This window comes from Pectinophora gossypiella, chromosome 1 (assembly GCF_024362695.1).
Source record: "Pectinophora gossypiella chromosome 1, ilPecGoss1.1, whole genome shotgun sequence".
Lineage (NCBI taxonomy): Eukaryota > Metazoa > Arthropoda > Insecta > Lepidoptera > Gelechiidae > Pectinophora > Pectinophora gossypiella.
In genome coordinates, this window is record NC_065404.1 from 3,000,656 (window position 1) to 3,022,689 (window position 22,034).

The 22,034-nt window shown below is 39.3% G+C and overlaps 2 protein-coding genes across 3 annotated transcripts in view; both read left to right on the forward strand.

Moving 5' to 3' along the window:
- The first annotated feature begins 79 nt into the window (after positions 1-79).
- Positions 80-13,869, forward strand: LOC126378931 (tyrosine-protein phosphatase non-receptor type 23). Its single transcript, XM_050027490.1, has 21 exons — positions 80-302; positions 382-584; positions 835-1,157; positions 1,610-1,783; positions 2,161-2,447; positions 2,902-3,092; positions 3,670-3,814; positions 4,273-4,504; positions 4,965-5,164; positions 5,345-5,477; positions 6,221-6,394; positions 6,910-7,074; positions 7,394-7,477; positions 7,774-9,435; positions 9,606-10,108; positions 10,243-10,386; positions 10,545-10,673; positions 10,901-11,082; positions 11,547-11,731; positions 12,010-12,132; positions 12,327-13,869. The coding sequence occupies exons 1-21, from the start codon at positions 216-218 to the stop codon at positions 12,539-12,541; spliced, it is 5,541 nt and encodes a 1,846-aa protein (XP_049883447.1). The 5' UTR covers positions 80-215; the 3' UTR covers positions 12,542-13,869.
- A 489-nt stretch (positions 13,870-14,358) lies between these two features.
- The window catches only part of LOC126380002 (protein spire), a 208,860-nt gene continuing 201,184 nt past the window's right edge, over positions 14,359-22,034 (forward strand). For both annotated transcript variants that reach the window (XM_050029105.1, XM_050029179.1), the window contains exon 1: positions 14,359-14,967. In XM_050029105.1, the coding sequence (XP_049885062.1) occupies positions 14,703-14,967 (265 nt within the window). In that variant the 5' untranslated portion in view covers positions 14,359-14,702. The remainder of the gene's footprint in view (positions 14,968-22,034) is intronic.

The following is a 22,034-nucleotide window of genomic DNA, read 5'->3' on the forward strand; positions in this document are numbered from 1 at the left end:
ATTCCGATTTTAGTCGATTCGATTTAAAATCGTGTGACAAAACCATCGGAATGATAAAAGAGAAAGAACCGACATTCGGTTTGCATTCGGTTTTTTGTTGTTGAAGCCACCAATCAACCAAACAAATATGACAGTTCAACAAAAAGCCAATTTATGATGAAATTGTTTTGTCGAGTGATTAATTAGTTTTCTGGGTAAATACAACTTCGGGAAACATGGAAGCTGTCCCAAAATTACCTATGATCAGCTTTGAGCTCAAAGTGAGCTCAGAAACTACTCATTTTGGACCAAAATTGAAGCAGGTACGTAGGTCTTCTAATCTCCACTGATAAAGCTTATTTGGGCATTTCTTTGTCTTCATTTCTCCTTGTTAATTTTTAGTACATTGCGGAGGCCTACAGGGAGGATCCAGACAGCTATGGTAATGAAATACATCAGTTAGAAGGCTTGAGATCTACGGCGGTTCGACCGTCAATAGACTCTGCAGGTCTCAGCACTCTGAGTAGATATTTTTGCCAACTTCGATCTATGCAGAGCCGATTTCCTATGGCCAAAGGCCAACCTGCAGCATGTAGTTTCGCTTGGTAAGTAATCTTGTTACTAAATATTGTGATAGGTACTTTGAAAATAATGTGTATGCTATGACTCATTCTTACCTGTAAACTGTTATGAATTACGTACTTTCTTAAAACTTATGTTATTCGAAAGATATACTGAATTTTTTACTCCTAAGTTACCTACTTTACCTTAACGACTACATTTTTATTTGGATTGACATAATGAGAAACAACAACAAAACATGTATCTAATGTAACATTTATAACAATTTTCCAGGAGAGACCTATATGCCAACATGAGCTGTTCTCTACCCGACATAAGATTTGAGATGGCCTGTATTTTGTACAACATCGGTGCACTACACAGTCAGTTGGCAGCATCTGAGCCGCGGACATCTGTTGATAGTATGAAGGCTGCATGCACTCACTTTCAGAATGCTGCTTGGGCATTCATGTACCTAAGAGAACAGTACACACAACCCCCAGGGGTTGATGTGTCTGTAGAAATCATGAGACTGTTGCAGGAGATTTGCTTTGCTCAAGCCCAGGAGTGCATTCTAGAGAAGAGCATTCAGGACACAAGGAAAGCCAGTGTGATTGGTAAGTGTTATTTTGTAGAATTATGTTCTATTTAGTGATCTATCTGAACACATAGACATTTGATTTTCAAATAGGTAACATGGTAAAAAAATAAATAAATAAATAAATGGTATATTTAATTGGTAATGCATTGCCTAGTATAACATTGTGTGAAGAAGGATATGTGTGTGAAAGGTGTGTATTCTATTTCTCTTTTGTTTTGTATTTTGTTTTTTCCTGTTTGTGCAATAAAGTATTTGTTATGTTATGTTGTGTGAGTACTTAGATGATGACTGACAAAGATAAATGGAAGAGGACTCCTGTTGTTTTTTTAGGTACCTAACTCCCAACATTGCAGTACTGAGTGCTTTGAAATGAGATAAGGGCAGGGGGAGTATGATGATAGTGCAATTGATAATGTTTTTACACTAAATACATTTCTGAAGTGATGATACACTGTCACCTATTTCCAGGTGCTGTTGCAACACAGGTGCAAAATTTCTACAAGAATTCCCTTGCTCTCCTCGGGCCATCAGCAGGAACAGACAATATTCATGAGATCATTGGCACCAAATTGTACAATTACTGGCACCGTTACTTGTCCTTCAAATTGTCTTACATAGGATGTATTGTGTGCTTGTATCAAGGTAAGTATGACATATTGTTTTCTATCAACAGGGTCCCTTGCTGCCTTGACCTTTTTTTATCATTGTCATAAAAATAAACTTGTTTATATTGCACAATGTCTCAAGAATTTGTTTTTTTTTTTCATTTTTGTGTCCAGCCATGTGATTGGTCAACTGACCATAAGCAGTTATTATGACTTGGTTAGCTTAAAGTGGCATGCAGACAGGCCCTCATTAAAGGGCTGCCTTCATTAAGGTGTTACTCTATTATTTATATAGTTTAGATGTTATCCCATGTGACCTTTGGAGGTGTCTCATATAGGGGGTGTCACTCAAACTTTGGGCCAGTTGGTTCGTTTCAAGAAAATAAAACATCTTAATTAACACTGTCTTTCCAGGTTTACATGCTGAAGAGCAACAGAAGATGGGGGAAAGAGTAGCCTTCTATCAGTTAGCAGTGGACAAACTCGGAGAAGCAAGGAAGCTTGCCAAATACATAGAGCCAGTACAAATCACCCAGGAGGCTCTGACATTTACCAATGATGTAGTGGAAGGAAAGAGGAAAGCTGCCAAGAATGAGAACGAGTTCATCTATCATGAAGAAGTTCCGGACAAAGATTTGTTGACAGATCTGAAACCTGTTTGCTTGGTCAAGGCTATCCCTATCAACTTTAATGATCCTGAGGTCTGAATGTTTTTGATTATTTTGGCTTTTTCAATAATAAATTTTAGCTTTTTTTAATATAATTTTACTATTCACTATCTCCAAATAAAAATGGTCAAGGAAGAAATGAAAAGTAATATATCAAAGTACAAAAACAGGCATGTAATGGCAGTGGAGCTAATGAGAAACCCAAACACTTTTTTTGAGACTGAAGAGGAAAGCGCCACAAGATTTAGTCAAGTAACCATTTAGAATGGGACTATAGTTCCATGTTTTGCAAGTCTAATAGTATGGAGAATTGTCATTGATGACAGATAGCATTAAAAAGAAGAGATAAAAATTAGCACCATATATTAAATCTATTCAATAATAACCCTGACACCAGAACAATGGACTATTCTATTTTTGTTTTTGCGGCGATAGATGCAACTCTAAGGCGAGGAATACAATTATTTAAATATCAACATAATTTTAGGTATCAGGCCCAGACATATTCGGGAAGTTGGTTCCAATGGGCGCTCACGAGGCGTCGTCCGTGTATTCAGAGGAGAAGGCTGACATGCTGCGCCACGTGCTGAGTGAGGCCGAGGCAAAGAACACAGAGCTTACCGAGTTCATGTCCTCACTACAGCTCGACCAGTTGGATGTCATTGATTCTGATCAGAAGTAAGTTTAAGTCACATAATCCCTTAGGCAAAGGGATGGTCAACTAGATAGTATGAACAAAAAGTTTTACTTGGTAATGGCTCTGCTGTTTTTCTGATGAGGCTGGCATGATCACCCAGGGTGTACCTGTACAAAGCCTCAATAAAAAGTTCGAAAATAAAAAAATAAGTCACACATAACTGATAACTTATGCTGGTCATAATTTGGATGCGTTTTCGTATGAATACGTTGCGCGCGAAAACGTACTATGGGAGCATGCAGTATTGCTTCAAGTTGGTCTTTGGATCCAAGGTGGACAAAGATTTTCTATTTTACTATGATTAAATTTTACTATATGTATAAGTTTCTTAATTAATAAGTATTCATACTGCGCATCTAAATCGTCACAGAAAATATGGTTAAATTTTCTAAAACAAAAGATGGCTTATCGTGTTATTGAACTTAGCTGACGCGTTTGATGATTCATCTCTGTTTACAAAACTATAATCTGATATGCATTTATTCTTTGACAGAAAAAGACATATCGTCTTTTTTGCAAAGTCTTTATCCTTAGTTTATAATAATTAATGATTTCCAGGATCCCCCAAGAGATAGTTGATAGATGTGCGGCGATGAATGCCAAGACGGAAGTGATCCAAACTCTGGTGGACTCTATGAACAGCCTTGCAGAGATCATCAGTGATGTGGAGCACTCACTTGCTGAAATCAAGAACTTCATTCAGGTTAGTGTAAGGGTGGTATTAATAAATGCATCTCAGCTGAGACTGCCCTCAAGATCATGTTCAAGTCCCCGTTTTTATATAAGAACTGCCACATTAACATGGTCTTAAGGGCAATCTCGATGCAAAATATTTTGAAACGAAGCAACTAGCTTCCTTACCGACATTATGAGGTATCTCTGTAAACTTGCTATAATATGCTTGTAGGGTCCCAAATAAAACATAAACACTAGTTAATTGTTTCGTCTGGAAAATTTAATTTTACGGTAAACTACTGAATATTAGTAGTAATACGTTATATTTATAAATGACTAAAGTTTCGACAGATTGACAGGGATAGCGAAATGTAATCGCGGTGTGGGAGTGCGATTGATGTTGGAGTTAGACAATAAGGTCCCAGATTAATCGTCACGTGACGAGTTTCAAAACATGCTTTTTACATTTTCCTTTGCAATCCACAGGAAGAGACAGTAAAAGAGAAAGAGTTCCAGAAGGTGATGGGTCATCGTCCGCCATCCATAGTCCAGACAGAGCTGTCACGGGAGTACCACAAGTACCAGGAAGCTCACTCGCGCACCAATGAGAGCAACCAAGTGCTACACAAAGCCATGACACTACACATTGCCAACTTGAGACTTCTGGCTCAACCGCTTGAAGTGCTGCAGAGCAAAATACCTAGCATCGACAATATTGGTAAGACTGAAGTTATTCTTTTTTGGATAAGTTCTTCTTTTGTTTGCATTCTTAGGTGATCTGAGGGTTTAAAAAGGCATTTAAGCAATATTGTTTTTCTAGGTGAATTGTGGCAACGTCGCCTTTTTGCCTTGGCCTTCTGTTTGGCTTGTCTTCTCCTTTTTAATGACTTATACACTTCTATAAGTAATCATACGGAGAGAAGTTCAAAACACATCGCGTATACAACAAATGAGCAATGTGGAAGTTTGGTTTTTTAGACCCAGACATAGTTTTCAAACTGAATACAATTTAGTTGCGCGGCACGTGTCATGTAGAGAGAGATTACCTTAGTTCGTTGGTTTACCTTAGTCGAAATTTGGAAGTCTCCTGTGTTACAATGCAATCACTACCTGAGGTGTCTAGTTAATTCACATGGGTTATAAGTTGTTAATTCTTAATGACGTCAATCTCTCCCCAGAGGGCCTCGATCGCGACATAATGATGGAGATGCGCCGCGTGGTGGGTAGGGCCCGCGAGATGCAGGCGCAGCGCGACGCGCTGATCCAACAGCTGCGCGAGGACGTGGCCAACGACGACATAACCCCGCAGCTGCTCGCGCGCAGCAACGAACCCAAGGAGGATATCTTCAAGGAGGAGCTCGAGAAATATACGCCGAAGGTGTGTTATACGTTAAGATAGAGAGACAGTTGCTTGGAGAGTAGTTGACAGTGATATAATACAAGTTTAAACTAAGAAGAATACTAGACTATCTAGCCAGATACAGGTTACTTATAAACACAAAGGTTGAATATTTTCACATTATATCAAGATTTTGCTGTAACAAAATGTTTGTTTTAGGTAAAAATAATCGGACAGAACCTAACAGCCCAGGAGAACATCATCAACAGATTGACGCAACTCTATGCGTCGTATGGCGATTCGCGACGTATGCTCTCGGACGTGTTAAGGAAGCGAGAAGGCCTCGTCAATGGTACGTTACATTTAGTATAAGTTTACGGAAGATATTTGGTTTTCAGGAAAATTGGAGCGTGGTCGTATGCCGTTAAAATCCTAGACCAAAAATCGTTTCACCGAACTGCTATTTAATTAAGTACATAGTCGTCATTTGAGCCATTCCAAAGGTCTTTGCTTACTTAGTTCTACTTAATTTCCTCGGCACAGTCACCTATAGTGGATCTTAGTTTCCGACACCATGATATCCCGTTTTTCACAGGGTCCGCTTACCTCACCTGAAGATTTAACAGGTCCGGTTTTTTACAGAAGCGACTGCCTGTCTGACCCAACCCGCGAAGGAAAAACCAGCCCAATTCAGGTTAGGTGACATACCTCCGAAAATGCATTTCTCGGGAATGTGGGTTTCCTCACGATGTTTTCCTTCACCGCTGAGCACGTGATATCATTTAAGATCCAAACATGAATTCGAAAACAAATTCGCCAATCATCAATCATCAATGTTGGTCTCCGACACCCAAACACGATAATCCTTTCTGTGCTGTGCTGTCTGCTGCCAGTTAGCACTCACATGCTCAAATACCTTTGGTAAATTAATAACAACTGACATGAAGATTGGTGAGGTCTGGGTTGGTATTCTATCTCATCACATCCCTAAGAGGGAAACAGCTGCCCTATTTTTCCCTAAAAAAGTAGCATGGAGAATACTTTCCTTTAGGTGTAGAAATGTAAAAGATGTATATCTTTACCAATTTCTTCCAGCTTTGATCACTTCGTACGACACATATGAGGAGCTCTTAGGCAAATGCCAGAAAGGACTAGAGTTCTACAAGAAGCTATCCATGAACGTCAACCAGCTGCTGTCGCGCCTGCGTAGCACCTGTCAGGTGCAAGAGGAAGAGAGAGCGCAACAACTTGCCAAGCAGAGTTCCAAAGGTAATATCAATAATATGTTTACCCTTTATTTCATTGTCAATCCAATTGTACGACTTTTCTTCTTTATGACCCTATTAGTATTTGTCATATATTATATTATTCCAGTCAGTATTCACCCACTGCTGGGTATATTCTCTTCCTCCCTTTTAAGACATTTTTTTCTGGCCTTGTAAAAGTGTCATTTATTGCTTCCAGCGTACCTGACAATTCCTTACGTTCATCTGGCTGGAGATCTGGCTCTAAGTCATGAATCTCTTTGCCACCATTCTTTAACTACCTTGGTCCGTCTGTGTTCAACCTAGTGGAATTAAAATTCATATTAATTCAGACTAACACACGCGAGGACTATTTGAAATAATCCTTTTCTGTCTGTTGTTTGGATTACTTGAACTCTTGCTTTTGATTCCCCTCCTTCCGCATGTCTGCATCTACCTAAGGTGAGGTACAGCGCTCACGGTAGCAGATTGTAGCAAATAATAATACTAGAAACCTCCTAATCTGGATGTTAACATCAGGCGCGGCGGCCGCAAATACATCAGAGCACACTCCGGTCGCGGCCACTCCTATGAAGCTACCTGACACGATGCCCGTGCCATCCACTGCTGGCGGCTCGCTCAAGCTGAAGGATTACTTGCCCTACATGAAGAACGCTGGAATGGCCAGAGGTGTTATACCGCCTGGTACGTGCAAGAAACAAAAAACCTTCATTTTCAAAACAATTTCATTAATATCCTCCAGCCTTTAGCCTTATTTCCGTTGCAGTATATTTTTGCGGTGACACTAATGATATTGACGTCCGATGATCTGAAACTCACTTTTTAATCATTTTAAAAACGTTTTGTCTTCAGGAATAGTAGTTGATTAGTGTCTCTCAACCATGTGGGAGTCAGAAAACTTGTTAAATGTTTACTTCAATTGAAAATTGAATTACTTAACAGAGTTTTAAGTGTAATGGAATAAGGGTTGAGAGTTTTTCAATGTTGCACTGTTTCTCCTCAGCACCGGTGGAACACATGCCGGAGTCGTACTACCCTGAGTCAATATATCCGACATCGGTGAGGCCAGCGCCTGTGGGATCTGAGGGTAAGATTCCAAAGTATCCAAACGCATCTGTTAAAATATACTATCGATTTATTAAAATAATCTTATTTATCTCAGTCATTTGGGTTTGAATGGAGTGTACCAGAATCGCTTTTGCTAGAAATTTGCTTGTTTTTTGTGTGGAAGACTTCATGTTTACAGGTGTTAAGTATTTCAATATCGTTTTATAAAATGTTATAGGATATGTTTTTTCAAAAGCTAAAAAAAATAGGCTTTCAAAGTGTGTCATGCATGACAAATACTCCATTTAAACATTACAACTCAAATTTTGTTTTTAGCCACAGACATTTCACAAATGAAGCTTCCTGATGGAGTGGTAACGCCAGCGATGCAAGGCCAAAATCCCTACAATCGATACGGGGGTCATTATCCCGCAAGTGAGACTGATGCGTATCCATTATCTTCCAACTACCAGTACCAACCCAGCAAACCTTATAAACCTGACGACGCATTTGGGTACTCCACTTCCTATACACCTCAGTTTTCTTCTCAATCTGTCGATCCTCAATACTCGAATCCCTACTATTCAGGCACCCAAAACAACACCACTGCTGTATCTGACTCGCAGAATCCGCATTATAACAACATGGGTGCTTCAAATTTAAACCCAAATCCTTACATAAATCCGGATTCTTACATGCAAGGACATCAAATGGGAACCATATCGGAAGTCTCATCTGGAACTGCATACAATATGGGGCAACAAATGAACCAATCGGAACTTAACGTGAACTTTGGACAGATGCAAATTGCTGCAAAACCCGAACCTGGAGTGAGTTACAACACAGATTATTCTCAAACTTTCTACTGTGTGCAGTATCCGGCGACATCGACTCCCGTACCGACATATAGTTACGCGCCGCAAAATTCAAATACAAGCACAGTCCCGGCTAATGTATCGTCTGACACTTCCGCCACTTACCCATACTCAGCTGAGTCAGCGATACAAAACCAATACGTGCCCCCGGGGCCTGCAGCACATGTTGCTTATAGCGCCGCTAATCAACCGGGCGTATCTCATGTACCTTACGCCAATGATCAACCAACTGTGTCCAATGTTAATCCTGTTTCACATGCATATAGCATGCAAGATACAGCGTATAGCTTCCCTGGCGCGACGTATGAAGCAGGATCACAGGGGTATACGATATATACTAACACGGAGAGTGTCATTACGTCAACAACTAGCGTAAACAACGCTCCCCATGTGTCTGCCAACATTCCCCAGCCATATAGCTTTGAACAAGATCCGAATTACAATCCGGCGGCTTTAGCCCAACTCGATGCTATGGATCAGCCAATAAAGTCCCATGTCACAGGAGAGGCGTTGTCATCCAATATCCCAAGTTACCAAAGCTACGACCAAAATGCCATGAATATCGCAAAACCGCAAGAAAACACGTCTGGTTACAACCCATCAGATGCAAATTATCAGCAACCTAACCAGATGCCTAATCAGAACTTTCAAACCAATTTCGCTTTAATAGACCAAACGTCAATGGCGAATTATTCACAATCCTATCAGAACCATCCAGGCTACACTTATAACGCAGCCAGTGGTGCTTATGAATACAATTACGGTTCGTCTCAAAACTCATATAACAATTTCGGAAATTCCCAAACGAGTATGGACTCTCAGAAAATGGGACAAGATCAAAATTGGGCGCATCAAGGAGTGTATACGAGTGCAGGACATTGCGAAACATTGCAGTCTCCTTCAGAAAATACTTTAATGCCCCAAAGTTCTTCAGAGCAGAGTAATAACCAAGTGTATTATAATTCTCCGTACGGGTATCAAACCGCTACCAACCAATCGAGTGACATGGCGCCCAACCCCGCGTCGACGGCGACTAACTATGGCGCTGATATGAACCAGTCCACTTATATGCAGTCGGGACAGCAAAACACGAGTGTGACGTTTAGTAATAATCAAAATCAAGGTAAGACGCCGTAATTAAATGTTTTCTTACTTTTTTGATGTAACAAACTAATTTTCAGTATTTCTACTCTTGTATAACCTGTAACTAAACAACTACGTATTTGTGTATTTATTAATAAATCATTCACGTAAATAAATGAGCATTTTATTTATATAACAATTACCTTTCAGTTACCACTCCGATAGAGAACGAAGTAGAGCCCAAATTTGGTCAAAACTCTGGATATACCCACCCTAATGCTGGTGACATCAATTCCCAAACTGTACCAGTAGTGAGCCAAGTAGAAACTCAGCCTCAGGAACCGGAGATAGTTGCGCCTCCGGAAAGCGTGGAAGTAAAATCGGAACCTTCAGCATTCGACCTTCTGTCAGATATTGATTTTACCGTTGAACAACCACCTCTAATGCCAGAAATAAAAGTCCCTCAGATATCAGAAAGCCTTATTAAAAAGCCTGTTGTTGCTCCTAAAATGGAGCCTGTTGTGAAGCCAGTACCTAAAGAGGAGACTATAGAACGTCCAGCGAAGCGAGACGTGTTCTCAGATCCGAGTTTACTCAACAAGTTTACTGAAGAAGTGAAAAATTTGCAAAAGCTGGTTGATTCATTAGTGAATAAAACTGTAGGAGGTATAACAGTTTTGGATGCGAAGTGGAAGACGTTCCAGGACACTCAGGTATATATAAATCATAAATTATACTTCCATATAAAGTTCAATGAAATCTTATCAAAGTGTGATATCAAATTGGCATAAGATTTTTCATCATCTTTTGAAAAATGTATTGCACTGACATTTGCGATTTCTTTCAGACCAAAGAAAACATGAGTAGATCCAAGTCCATCGCACAGAGACATTCCAACAGGAACATTGTGACCGATGTAGTGCCTTATGATGACTCCCGGCTCACGCTCAAGTCTAACCCCGATGCTTACATCAATGCCTCTTATTATAAGGTGAATAGAAAGTTGAATTACTAGATCTTTTAACTTTGTAAAGTCGTTTATTAATTCAGGCATTATTCCTGAAATCACAAGCACTAAGACTAGTATATCGTTTCTAAATTATCCGCACAACATAGATTGTTCTCTTAAATGTATCATTTTGTTTCCAGCAACTGGCTTCGTGGTGCATTCCTTTAGTAATATCGAAGAACCCGTCTGATAATGAGTACAGCACTTTCTGGAAAGCCATTCTTGAGAATAAAATAAGTTGCGTCGTTTGTCTTTTGAGTGAAATTGAGGTAAGTAAACTTCGTGCTAAAAAGAGGTATACAAGTGTTTAGCACTGGGAACATTTAGCTATACTATTCAAATCAAATCAAATAGACTTTATTGCACCAAAATTAATTTTAACAATCAGACATAACACATGAATACAGTACAATTTGGGCAACCGCAACCGCAACCGCTACAACATGGCTATATAGCTAACATGGCTCACTATGTTAAAATACGATTTGTTTCACAGATGCAAGGTAAATCCTACTGGCCCACGGCAAAGGGTCAGTCCTTAGACCTCTCTGGTGGGTTGAAGGTGACCTTAGATGAAGTTACCTGTACCGTACACTGGACTGAGAGAAAACTTACCGTGACAAATGGAAAAACTACGCAAAACGTCTCACATTATCAGATCAACGTATTTCCAGCCAAGTGAGTATTGGTGATTTATACTTAGTAATTTTTCGGTTTTGTGAAGAACTATAACTGTTTTTCGTGGATGTATATCATATTAAAACAAACTCCCAAGCCGCCAGGGATGCCCTGCAAAGTCGCGTTTTTTGAGTATACTTCAGTCAGATTTATCTCACATTAAATCTTGCCCTTTTGATACCCTTAATAGTGTTACGTGTGTGGGTTTGAAAATATGGAGTGAAACTCTGATGACATGGTTCCGAAGATTTATTCTCTTCCAAGATTTCCACGTCAAGCTGATCTTCCAAAATTGCAGGCCTCTCATAGTCCGTAGGTATCGCCGAAGTCGTACGATGCCGCAGGTTGTCACACCGAACCATAGTCTAAACTAAACTGAAGTGTCACGTTGAAAGAAAGTTTTCCGAAATAATAATGCTCCACATTCTGTTATAATAGTTTATTGACGTAACATCTTTGTCCAGAATTGTCTGCTCGCCGTTGGTACTTCTTGCCGACAAGATCCTCAGCCTGACGTATGACAATCGTCTGAGCAACCAGCTGAGTGGAGCCTGGGTTCAGTGCGCGGCTGGTTCAGGACGTAGCGCCGTCATGGCACTGCTTATTATGGTCATGTGCCAGGTTCGGGCCGGACAGTTGGACCTCACTGGTGAGTGGACTAATACTATATTTTAGAGCTGTACTTATAATTTCGTATAATAGCGAGTTTCGGACCTCTTCTCTGCCCTGCATTATTTTCATAAAAACTAAAAATGTCTCTCAACGAAGGTTTACGAGATAAATGCGTTTCAGATACTTTATATTAAGCCAAACGATTGGTTTAAAATTGGCCATCACTTGCATTTGCATCGATAACTCCCTTATTTGCGACATTGTATCCAAATCATCTCTGGAAGTAGCTGTTAAATATTAATTTCTTCCGTACAGATATGCTGGACGTCGGCTGCATAAATCTGTGCAAGAATAGAACCAATGTTCTGGAAGATACAAAATATGTGGCGGATGCTTACAGAACAGCGCTGTTTTATGTCCAGGGAGTGCTTTGTTCAGGTAAGTTTCGCCGTCATAAATAAGTAATCGTTAAATATACCGTACCAGAAAGAGTGGACTAGTGGAGGAATGGTCATGGTATGGTATAGTAAAAAAATTACACGTGAGAAACTCTTTAATTGGTAAATAGATTAAATAGTCATTAAATTGCCTTAGCCCTTACTACATCATCTCTTCCTTTTAAAACCCAATAGGGACCACGATGTTCAACGGCGAAGCAGTCTCCGGACAGAGTGGAGCGTCTATCCTGCCCCCGGCCCCTCCCGCCACCTCATCCACCAATCCGAAGACACAGAAGTTCTCCAGAGAATCCTTCGAAGAAATGAAGCAAGCACCAGGTCTCAAAAGTGGAGATATGAAAGACCCACTGAATTTCCTCGATCCCTTGTGGAGTTTGAAGAAAAAGTGAAATTGTGACGTCAGGAATGTTAAGTCTGGTGATTAGTGACGAAGCCCGCGTGTCGATAAGTCAATAGCGCCGAGTCGAACGTTTTAAACATCATAATTTGAGAAGTCGATTAGTCGAAATGAGTTGTTCTTTGGTTGGGAAGGCTGATATTGGGGATGTGCTTTCAAAATGTACCATTTGCCGAGACCTTACAGTTTTCGTTCATATTTCAGTATGTTTTATGAATAATTATTCGAAAAGTACCCTATTGACTTTCGACCTGGGAGAGACTGCAAGTAAAATAAGATATTCCTCTATAAGCCATTTTATTTGTATTTTTTTCTCTGGTTTCTATAAGATTAGGCTCTAAATTTACACTGCGCAATTTATCCAGCATTTATTCAAGCATTGATTTTGTCATTAAAAATACATTACAGGACTAAAGACATAAAAATGTATTTATCTTAATAAAAATCAAACTCGTAATCAATTATGACTAAAGTATTATGTATCTATTTAAGATGCTCTCGTTATTTATTCATTCATACTGCTAAAGTTAGAAAAATATTAAAATGAAATAATTATTATTCACAAACTTAAATTAGAATTATATTAAAAGTTTATTTATTGGATTAAAAATAAAATTACTGTAAGTAGTTTGGTGAAGTTAAAATAATCGTTAGTGTTGTTAAAAATCGATCAACTATTTAGTTGCATTCCTATTTAATATGTTTATGTAACTTAATATTTACAATTGTTAGTCGCGTTAGTTGGACACAGCCTTACAAATGTTGATAAAATGTAATAAAAATGTGTACACAAATGTAAGCTACTGCCACGCGAAGGATTATGCTCATTTATACGTTCTAAACCATTACACACCATACTACAGCCAAAGTGGTCATAATTATATTAGAATTATTGTTAGATCACATTTAGCTTAGGCATTTGGATATTATTCCTGCAATTGCTTTTCTTGTTGCCGTTTGGTGTGTATAACAACATATCATCACATCACGCCTGTATCCCCAAAGTGATAGGCAGAGGTGTATTGTATATACACCCACTTTTCACTAATAAGAGACGAACCCCCTAGTTGGTGTGTATAAATGTGTGTAATACTTAAAACAATCGGATGTTATCAAAATGCTGTTGGATTCTTTATTGGCATGGCAGACGCCAACGACGTCGATCGAAGCAGTATGGACTTAATCTTACAGATATTTCTAAAAATATAGTCGCCTAACGAAAGGGCTTTTTTTATTTTTAGGAGAGTTTGTAAGATGTTACATTGATATTTGTATAGTGTCATGATTTTATAAGGTACGCAATAAAGTAATTGGACTGATTATTGGTGTTTTTGTTGAAAGTATTTTTTATGTATTTTTATCAGTTGGTAGGTACTTTTTGTGGCTACTTTTGTCCAGTTAACGATATTGAGATCAATGACTACCTATAAACTTGGAAAACCCTAAAAGGGTTTGTCCCGACAAACCGACAAACGACACCTATCATAAGTAGGAAATAATTCTTGGGTACATCCCTGAGTCCATTCTAGGTCCAGATCCTAAAGTATTCATGGCAAAAACTTGAGTAAGGTTGCATCGTACTTAATTCGATAATACTAGGTCAAAGCAAGCATAAGCATGTAGAAAGAAAATAGAAAATACATTCTGAAATATTACGGGTCTTCAGATACTTACGCTTATGAAACTTGAAGATGGAAGGTAGCACTCGGAAGTCCGGTCGCAGCATCTCCATGCGATGAGGCTGCACGCGCCGCCGGCTCGTAGCCCGACGGTCGAGTGCCGTGCCGAGCGCCAGTCTGCGCCCAGACGCCGCCACGGTCGCACGATCTGTACTACGTCACGCGCCGCCCGCCGCACCGCGCACGCGTGCTCGCGATCGCATCAACGCAAAACCCAAAATCGCACCCACCCACTTTGTGAACGAAAACGTGACAGTGACATTTCGGGGGAGTGACAATAACACACTATTTTGCTATGTAAAACAAATATATTGAATTTTTTGCGATTATTTCGTTGTTGTGACATAAAAATTCTTAGTGCAGTGTTGAAGGATAAAATTGGTGTGACAATCGATCGAGTGGGATCTTGTGTTGTGAGCTGGGTGAACGTATGGTTGACTAAGGATGGGATGTTCTGCGGGGTAGTCCGGCGGGATGATGCGTAAGGAAGGGTCAGGGGCGACCGGCGGCACCGAGTGCTCGCTGGATGCCGCCGAGTGCATCAACTTGCAGCGGATCCTGCAGGCCTTCAACTCCACCATCAGCGAGGAGCACGCGTGGGCTCTGTTCTACCAGGCAGCCCGGACCTTCCAAAAATGTTACTCTGAAGGAGCCACCTGTTACTCAGTGACCGAACCAAGGCATGTTCTCCTTCATAAGGATGGCAGCGTACATCCCAGCACACTTCTGCATCCAGGAGGTGAGTTCAATGTTGTCATTTAAGTCTTTTTGATTTGGGTTTTATGAAAACTTTATTCCTTGTTTGTTACTTTGATTTGGCAGACCTGGCGGCTGTATTTTTACCACGGAATAGGTAGATAGTTAAGTTACCTATATCTAGGAGTATTATCATCATAGATGTGATTTGATTAATCGTAAAGCGACATTAGAAGTAGATAGGTAACCGGCTGCAATGACCTATAGTCGTAAACTTTGCTAATTGTTATCAAACGCTCACCGACAAGGTTTGGACTATTTTTCAAAACAACTCCGGTAGTTTTCAGTGTTACGAAATGTTTGTCACTAAAACGCAATCAAAACTTGATAGCGTGTCGTCATCAATACTCCTTATCATGAAATTATTATCGACTGGGGCCATATCAGGAGGCACCTTATGGATATTCAGTATTCACACTAACAAATTTCCAAAGATTTTGCGATTCGCGCGCTCGTAGGTACGAGGTACCTACCTAATTAGTTTTACAACCTTGTCGTATCTTCAAATTATCTTGTACCTAGTAGGTATCGAAGCGGTCACGTAGGTACGTGAATTTGTAAATAAATCATGCCATTCTTGGAATACTTTACACGGTTGAAGACCGTGCTAGAAGACCGTAACCGTAACCTTTAGCCGATAAAGTGTTAAGTCATTGCCTGAATACCTGTTTCCGTGCTGCTTATCACACGCTTTGTTTAGTAGATTGCAATTTGCCATTTTATTCTTAATCTGCTTTTAGTGCGTGAAGTGTTCATTTGCGATGCAATACGCTTTCGAACTCACCGAGTGTTTAAAACCAGCAGGCTTATTTTTAAAAGTTTCTTGTAATAGGTATGTGCCGAGCAACCAAATACTAAGCTCTTTAACGGATTTTATATCGGACCGGTTATTCTCAATATCGGCTTATCTTTTGGATTTCGTTTCAGTTAATATAATACGCGTAAAGAACGGGAAGAACTGATAAAGTTGGATCCCGTTAAGGCAATTTTCACTTTATGGTTTTTGCCCTAAAGATTTTGCCGTTAATTGCCGTAGTCCCTCATTGTTTCTCTTCATTGTAACTCACTTATTGTCGATAAACATTACTGCTTTTATCTTGAGCGTTCTACTAAATCTTTTTGCTTGGAAAGCAATAAGTTTTCCAGCAGTATTGTGCTGTCAGTCAGTACAGTTTCTCCGCTCATCGTGTCTAACTTATGAGAAACGGGTCCCGTCCCGGAACGAATAGGTATCAATGAATTGTTTAAGAATTTGAACGATATAATTTTCTTAAAACTCCTTTACCATCATGACCATATATTTACTTATAAGGATAACTTCAAGTTCTATAATAAAAATGTAAAGAAGGCACAATAAATTACGAAAACATCATTCGGTTACACCTCAAATGAATTCTCGAAATGGGTTTTGGGATTGAAAAAAGTTTAAACGACTTTTATGACCCAAAATATAAGGACAGTCGCACTTGATTATGTTATTGTTATGGGATGGAATTTTGATGTCCTGTTAGTAATTTAATGTTTTTATGGCCTTGTAGCCTATACGCTTCCCACATTTTTAGAAATAATAAAACTTTATAAGAAAAAAGTTACACTTACATTACTAGGTAGTACCTACCTACTTAACTATTTTACGAAGACTAACTAATTTTTAAATTGGCTGCCGAATCAAACGGATAATTTTAGATTGACAACAAAAAATAATCCAGTTTATAGATAAGTACTTACTTATACTACCTATCTAACAGGCTAAACTTTTCTTTGGCCAATAAATTTCAAAAAAAAAAATCCCAAATGCTGCAAAAAACGACCTGCGGTCTCTTTTGACTGCGACCAATAAAATCAATTTACATAGAAATCCATTTTACAACCTATCGTTAAATAGATCGCCTACGAATTTCCGAACGAAAAAAGAAATATAGGAGGTAGCTTTAGATGACAAAGGAACCGAACGTTCTAGAATTTAAAGTCTTGTTGCTTTGAGATAAAATAGGGAACCAGGATACAGTTTAGAAATACTTACAAGTGATATTGTAAAAGTTAGGGTTCCGTCTGTATTTACCTCAAAATAATATCCATCTTTCTGCCTGTGAAGATAGGTGAAGATCCATTTTCTTAGGAACTGTTAGAGGATGACACTTAATGATTACATTAATACAGTTATCAAATTATAACGGCCTCCGTGGTCCAGTGGTTGAGCGTTGTGCTCACGATCCGGAGGTCCCGGGTCCGAATCCCGGTGGGGACAAATCACAAAAATCACTTTGTGATCCCTAGTTTGGTTAGGACATTACAGGCTAATCACCTGATTGTCCAAAAAGTAAGATGATCCGTGCTTCGGAAGGCACGTTAAGCCGTTGGTCCCGGTTATTACTTACTGATGTAAGTTTACTAACTTTACAACCTCGTCATGTCGTTACATGAGTCATGACAGGGGCCTATGGCGGCTCAGTAATAAACCTGACACCAGGGTTGATGGGGTTGGTAATCCACCTCACAATCCACACGATAGAAGATAACACCTTTATTGACAAAGTTCTGTTACAAAATCAAGTTTTCAATCAAAATTAATTTATTATGTACTTATGTGAAGGCTTACAGCTGATACAAAGTCATGTTAGATAGAAAAGAATCGATTGACCTAATCTCGCTATATCACTATGCTAATGAACGTCACAACACTAGCGTACTTTGACAGATCTAATTCTTACCGCGCAGTGAGAGTTGTAAAATATTATCTTATTGGAATATAACCACTAGTGAACTAATTGTTCCGTTTGATTGTAACTACATACAATTAAATAGATACTCTTATTTCAGTTTGTCACTCACTAGTAATATGATGTGACGACATACAGGACCTTGCGGTCGCAATCCCAAATCGTACTATCCGTCATTTTTCTACCTGCCGAGCTTCCAGGAAAGGTAGCAATAGACGTAAGTGCCTTCTGAGTGACACCTCCGTATTTACCTTGGAGTAGCGACAAGCGGAATATAAACAGTTTACCGGCGAAAAATAAATACCAGTTAAAAGTTGTTTTCATCGCCACCTTCGGCATCTTAATTTTATTATTAAGAGCCGCTCTTGTCGGTGCAGCATTCTACATGCTACTTTTTTAACGAAAAATAGGGTAGTGGTTTCCCTCTTGCCTTCCGCCCCGCAATACTCTGTCTGACGCAAGTAGGATGGTGCGCAGAATAGTCTATTTCAAAGCCGTACTAGGACTCCTGTCCTCCGCCTCTGAATAGTACTGACTTGGTTACTGCTGCCCTAAATTTGTTTTATTTGACATAATTTCACGACTATATCCTAATTTGAGCAGTCCGAGGGTACATCCATCGTAAGATGAACTAAGTACACCACCTCACTGAGCTTCCTGTTAGACGAACGTGATAGGTGAGCCATCACCGTCTATAATGGTCGAGCCAACTGTATTAGTGAAAACTGCACTGAAGATGAATTAATAACTCATTGGTGCGGAGGACGGGGGTTCGAACCGGCGTTCCGTGATTGAGAACCAAGCTAGGTAGTGTACGACAGTGACTATTTTAACTTTCGAAATATTCGAGTTTAATTTGACATGAGTTGAAAATGCATCCGATTTCATTTTGAACTTGCTCGAGAAATATCATCATAGCCCTCATCCGTGTACCTATTGAAGACGCTTAGATTTGAATAGCGAGGCAACTTTGAGATATTTGGTACTGCTACTAATGAGTAAGTAGTACGAGTAGGTATAGAAAGAAAACACTTACTCTTCGTGTCGAGGTTGGTGGGAAAACTTTTATCCCCTTTTTGGTCGGTAAAGTGACTTCACGAACAGTCGGTCGCAATACCTTTTCGCGTAGCGATTCCAAAGTTTGGCTAACAATTATATATTATTACGCTACGGGGTCACAAGCGCCTAATAGTATCGTACCTTTATACGGAGTCGCTGTAAATAGACCTTCGTGTTCCTTCCGCCCGGGCTACCCAACCGCGACCCCCTACAACCGCAGGGGCGATGCAATGGTGACGTCACCACCTTGCGTGACGTAGTGAAGGGGGTTGGATGATATCGATCGCGACCTTGGGCTGACAAGGACATCGACTTTATAAATGCGCTTGGTAGCTTTGCCTTAGCGACGTTATGAAGAGATGTCTGTCTAAGTATGTTATGTTCTGTAAGTAAGTGTAATGGAAAGGATGCTTGATACTCTATCCGTGCCGTTTAAAATGTTAAATCTCTGTCGAAAGCTCGAATGAAAAATCATAGGGATTTTTGGGTTTAACGCAGTGGTTTTTGCGTTATAAGCTGCGATTTATGGCTGTAGCCACTTTTGATCATATGGCTTAAAATCAATATGGTAAACCGTGTAATGATTTAATAAATAACGAGTATCATTGTCTAAAAATCGTCCAAGATCGGCCCGTCGTTGCGTCGATGAGCAACATAGAATGTTGTGAGCTTTCTATGATGATGTAAAATGATCGTAGACCGTTCGAGCACATGCTCCTGAAAATACCTCTAAAACATTTATCGTCAAGGCCGAGAGAAATTGCAAAGAGATTGATTTGAAATTTTCCTGAACACAGTTAAGGCATGTTGTTGACGGAGCAGAGATTTTGCGTCAGTAATTTATCAATTACTTCACCCAATGTCAGCGTGTTGATAATGATAATGAACTCGTTACTCATGTTTTAAAATAATCACATTCATTTGCTTTTTATTGAGAGTTCATTATCGGCTCATGTTTATTTTAGGTTAGTAACCGTTTTAAATTATAACGGATATTTATTTACGTAGTGTTTATCTAACTCCTTTGTGGTATGCTGAGATTATAACTTAATATACTTGTAAGTACTCTACTCGGATACAAACATTAATATTGTAAGAAAATTTCATACGTAGACTACCGTAAAGTATCATTGAATACCGTAAAATAACCTTTGTAATGCATTGAATAATATATTATTGATTTACAATAAAGTTAACATGAAATGTTTTGTGCAGCTACACAGGAAGCATCTTCATCATTATTTGTAACGAATAATGCAGTAGAAGGAATTTATTGAAATAACTTGAAATAGGCACGCAAGTGTATTAGGGATTCTTTACGTGTAGTCACGTGAGGGTCGGCGTGCAATAAATGGGATTAAAGTACAGACGATGTCACATTGCATGAATGCAGTTTGCGGGTGATACTTCGTACCCAGGTACTATCGATTACACGAGCGGTATTTAGAATTGAACTGCCACTAGAAGTATCAATACTTGATTGTAGGACTTATACAGATAGGTCTATTGCTGTCAATGAGTGGAAGAGAGAGGGATGCACGCGGGAGAGTTAGGTAAGGTTGGCAATTATGGTGGGAGTATTTTTTTACAGTTTTCACGAGTTTTGTGAGCAATGAGTCAATAATAAAACTAATGCTTTGTCGTTTAGATTCGAACTCAATGTCTACGCAAGGTGGTGTGAATTTTGTTCAGCTGTTTTTCCTAATATGTATACACTTTGCAACCATGTCACATTAACTTTTCTGACAAATTAAACTATAAGCCTCATTAAATGTCGAATATGATAGTGCGACAGAGTTCTAAAGTGGGTACATGATATTGCTCATGACTGTACGTACGTAGATGCGGATGAAAGAATTCATTGACAAGGCAGGTCTACGAGTATTCGTAATGAGCTGTCTGATCGGCACGTGACAAGCCTGCGTGCAATTATCACCCTGCATTAGGATGCCTTCCTTACTCGATTGCCAGTGAACACCTTTTTGTACCACATTGACGTGCTAATGAGCGGGGAAAGCCTATGAAAATGTTGTTTAGAAAACTGTTTCTGTATAAGGCGCTTGATACAATTTAGCAGTAATTCAATAAAGCGATAAAGCTATTTTCTTGCTAACAGCACGTTTTTATCAAGCGTTCCTTGACTTCCTGTGCTAGTTTTTGTAAGTGCAGTGTTTAGTTGTAACGATGCAAGAGCTTTTTTTAACATTATTAAGTATTCTGTGCACTTCAGTACTGCAGTAGGTGTTATACTAATTGCTTCGGGCAAGATAGGTGGCTTTGAGAGCATTTATCCGGTAATAATGTTAGGGCAACATGCCTGAGGTGTCCAGGTGGGTTCTGTCACCCTCAAGCATTGAAGTTTGAAGGCATTAGATTGATGTTAAATGATATTTACAGGGGCACTTCTTCCAATAACAACAGATGAGCAACTGGTGATAGGTATTACCTACTAATGCCTACAAGACATTTCCGTAACATGCATTAGTTTTATACGCATTTCGAAGGTATGTGACCTAACCCGTATTGGGCTGGTTTTCCCTTCGCGAGTTCGAAGATCAGACGGACAGTCGCTTCTCTAAATAACCGGACCTGTCAAATCTTCAGGTTAGGTAAGCCGACCCTGTAAAAAACGGAATAACGCTAGGGAGACGATGCCATTCGGTAACACTTTTGCGTGATTCTGTAACACACATAGATGATATTTCTATGTAGTTGTACCACTCAACTTCTCCATGTATCAATTGGATACTAATCCATAACCATGTATGGAACAAATAGTAGGTAATTTGCATAAAAATAGATGTTCCTACCAGCTTTCACTTGCTGAAGCGGATTTGAAACTATGAAACGTCAAATAATCGATGGTTATCAGAACTATTGAATGATTATCGACTTTCTTTATTAGGTGTCGGTTGTTGTATATTGTGTTTTTGTGTAACACTGGTCTTTATCTATTAGTATCTCTGTGTGACGACCTTTGATTCTGATTGCGATAAGTTATCTCGAGTCATTTGCTTTCTTATTTCGCGCTGTGTTAAGTTGATATCTGTTTGAATACTCTTTATTTTAGGCATATCTATTTTTTTATTTTGTCCTGACCATGAGAATAAGATTGTCCAGGTAACTAAGTTGATTGCGAAACAGTCCGTAATAATTAAAAAGCATAATACCGGGTTCTTGCCATATTAAATCAGGGATACGAGACTCCCATCTCACCCAGTACTCCCAGAGCATTCCGTGATAGCTTATAATTAGCTTATTTGTATGCAAA

What these genes read in the sequence shown, in the direction of transcription:
- LOC126378931 (XM_050027490.1), top strand. Translation starts at nt 216, where the DNA reads ATGGAAGCTGTCCCAAAATTACCTATGATCAGCTTTGAGCTCAAAGTG. An exon ending in AAATCAAGAACTTCATTCAG is followed by an intron (nt 3,815 to 4,272) that starts GTTAGTGTAAGG and finishes TGCAATCCACAG; the next exon opens with GAAGAGACAGTAAAAGAGAA. An exon ending in CAGAGGTGTTATACCGCCTG is followed by an intron (nt 7,075 to 7,393) that starts GTACGTGCAAGA and finishes GTTTCTCCTCAG; the next exon opens with CACCGGTGGAACACATGCCG.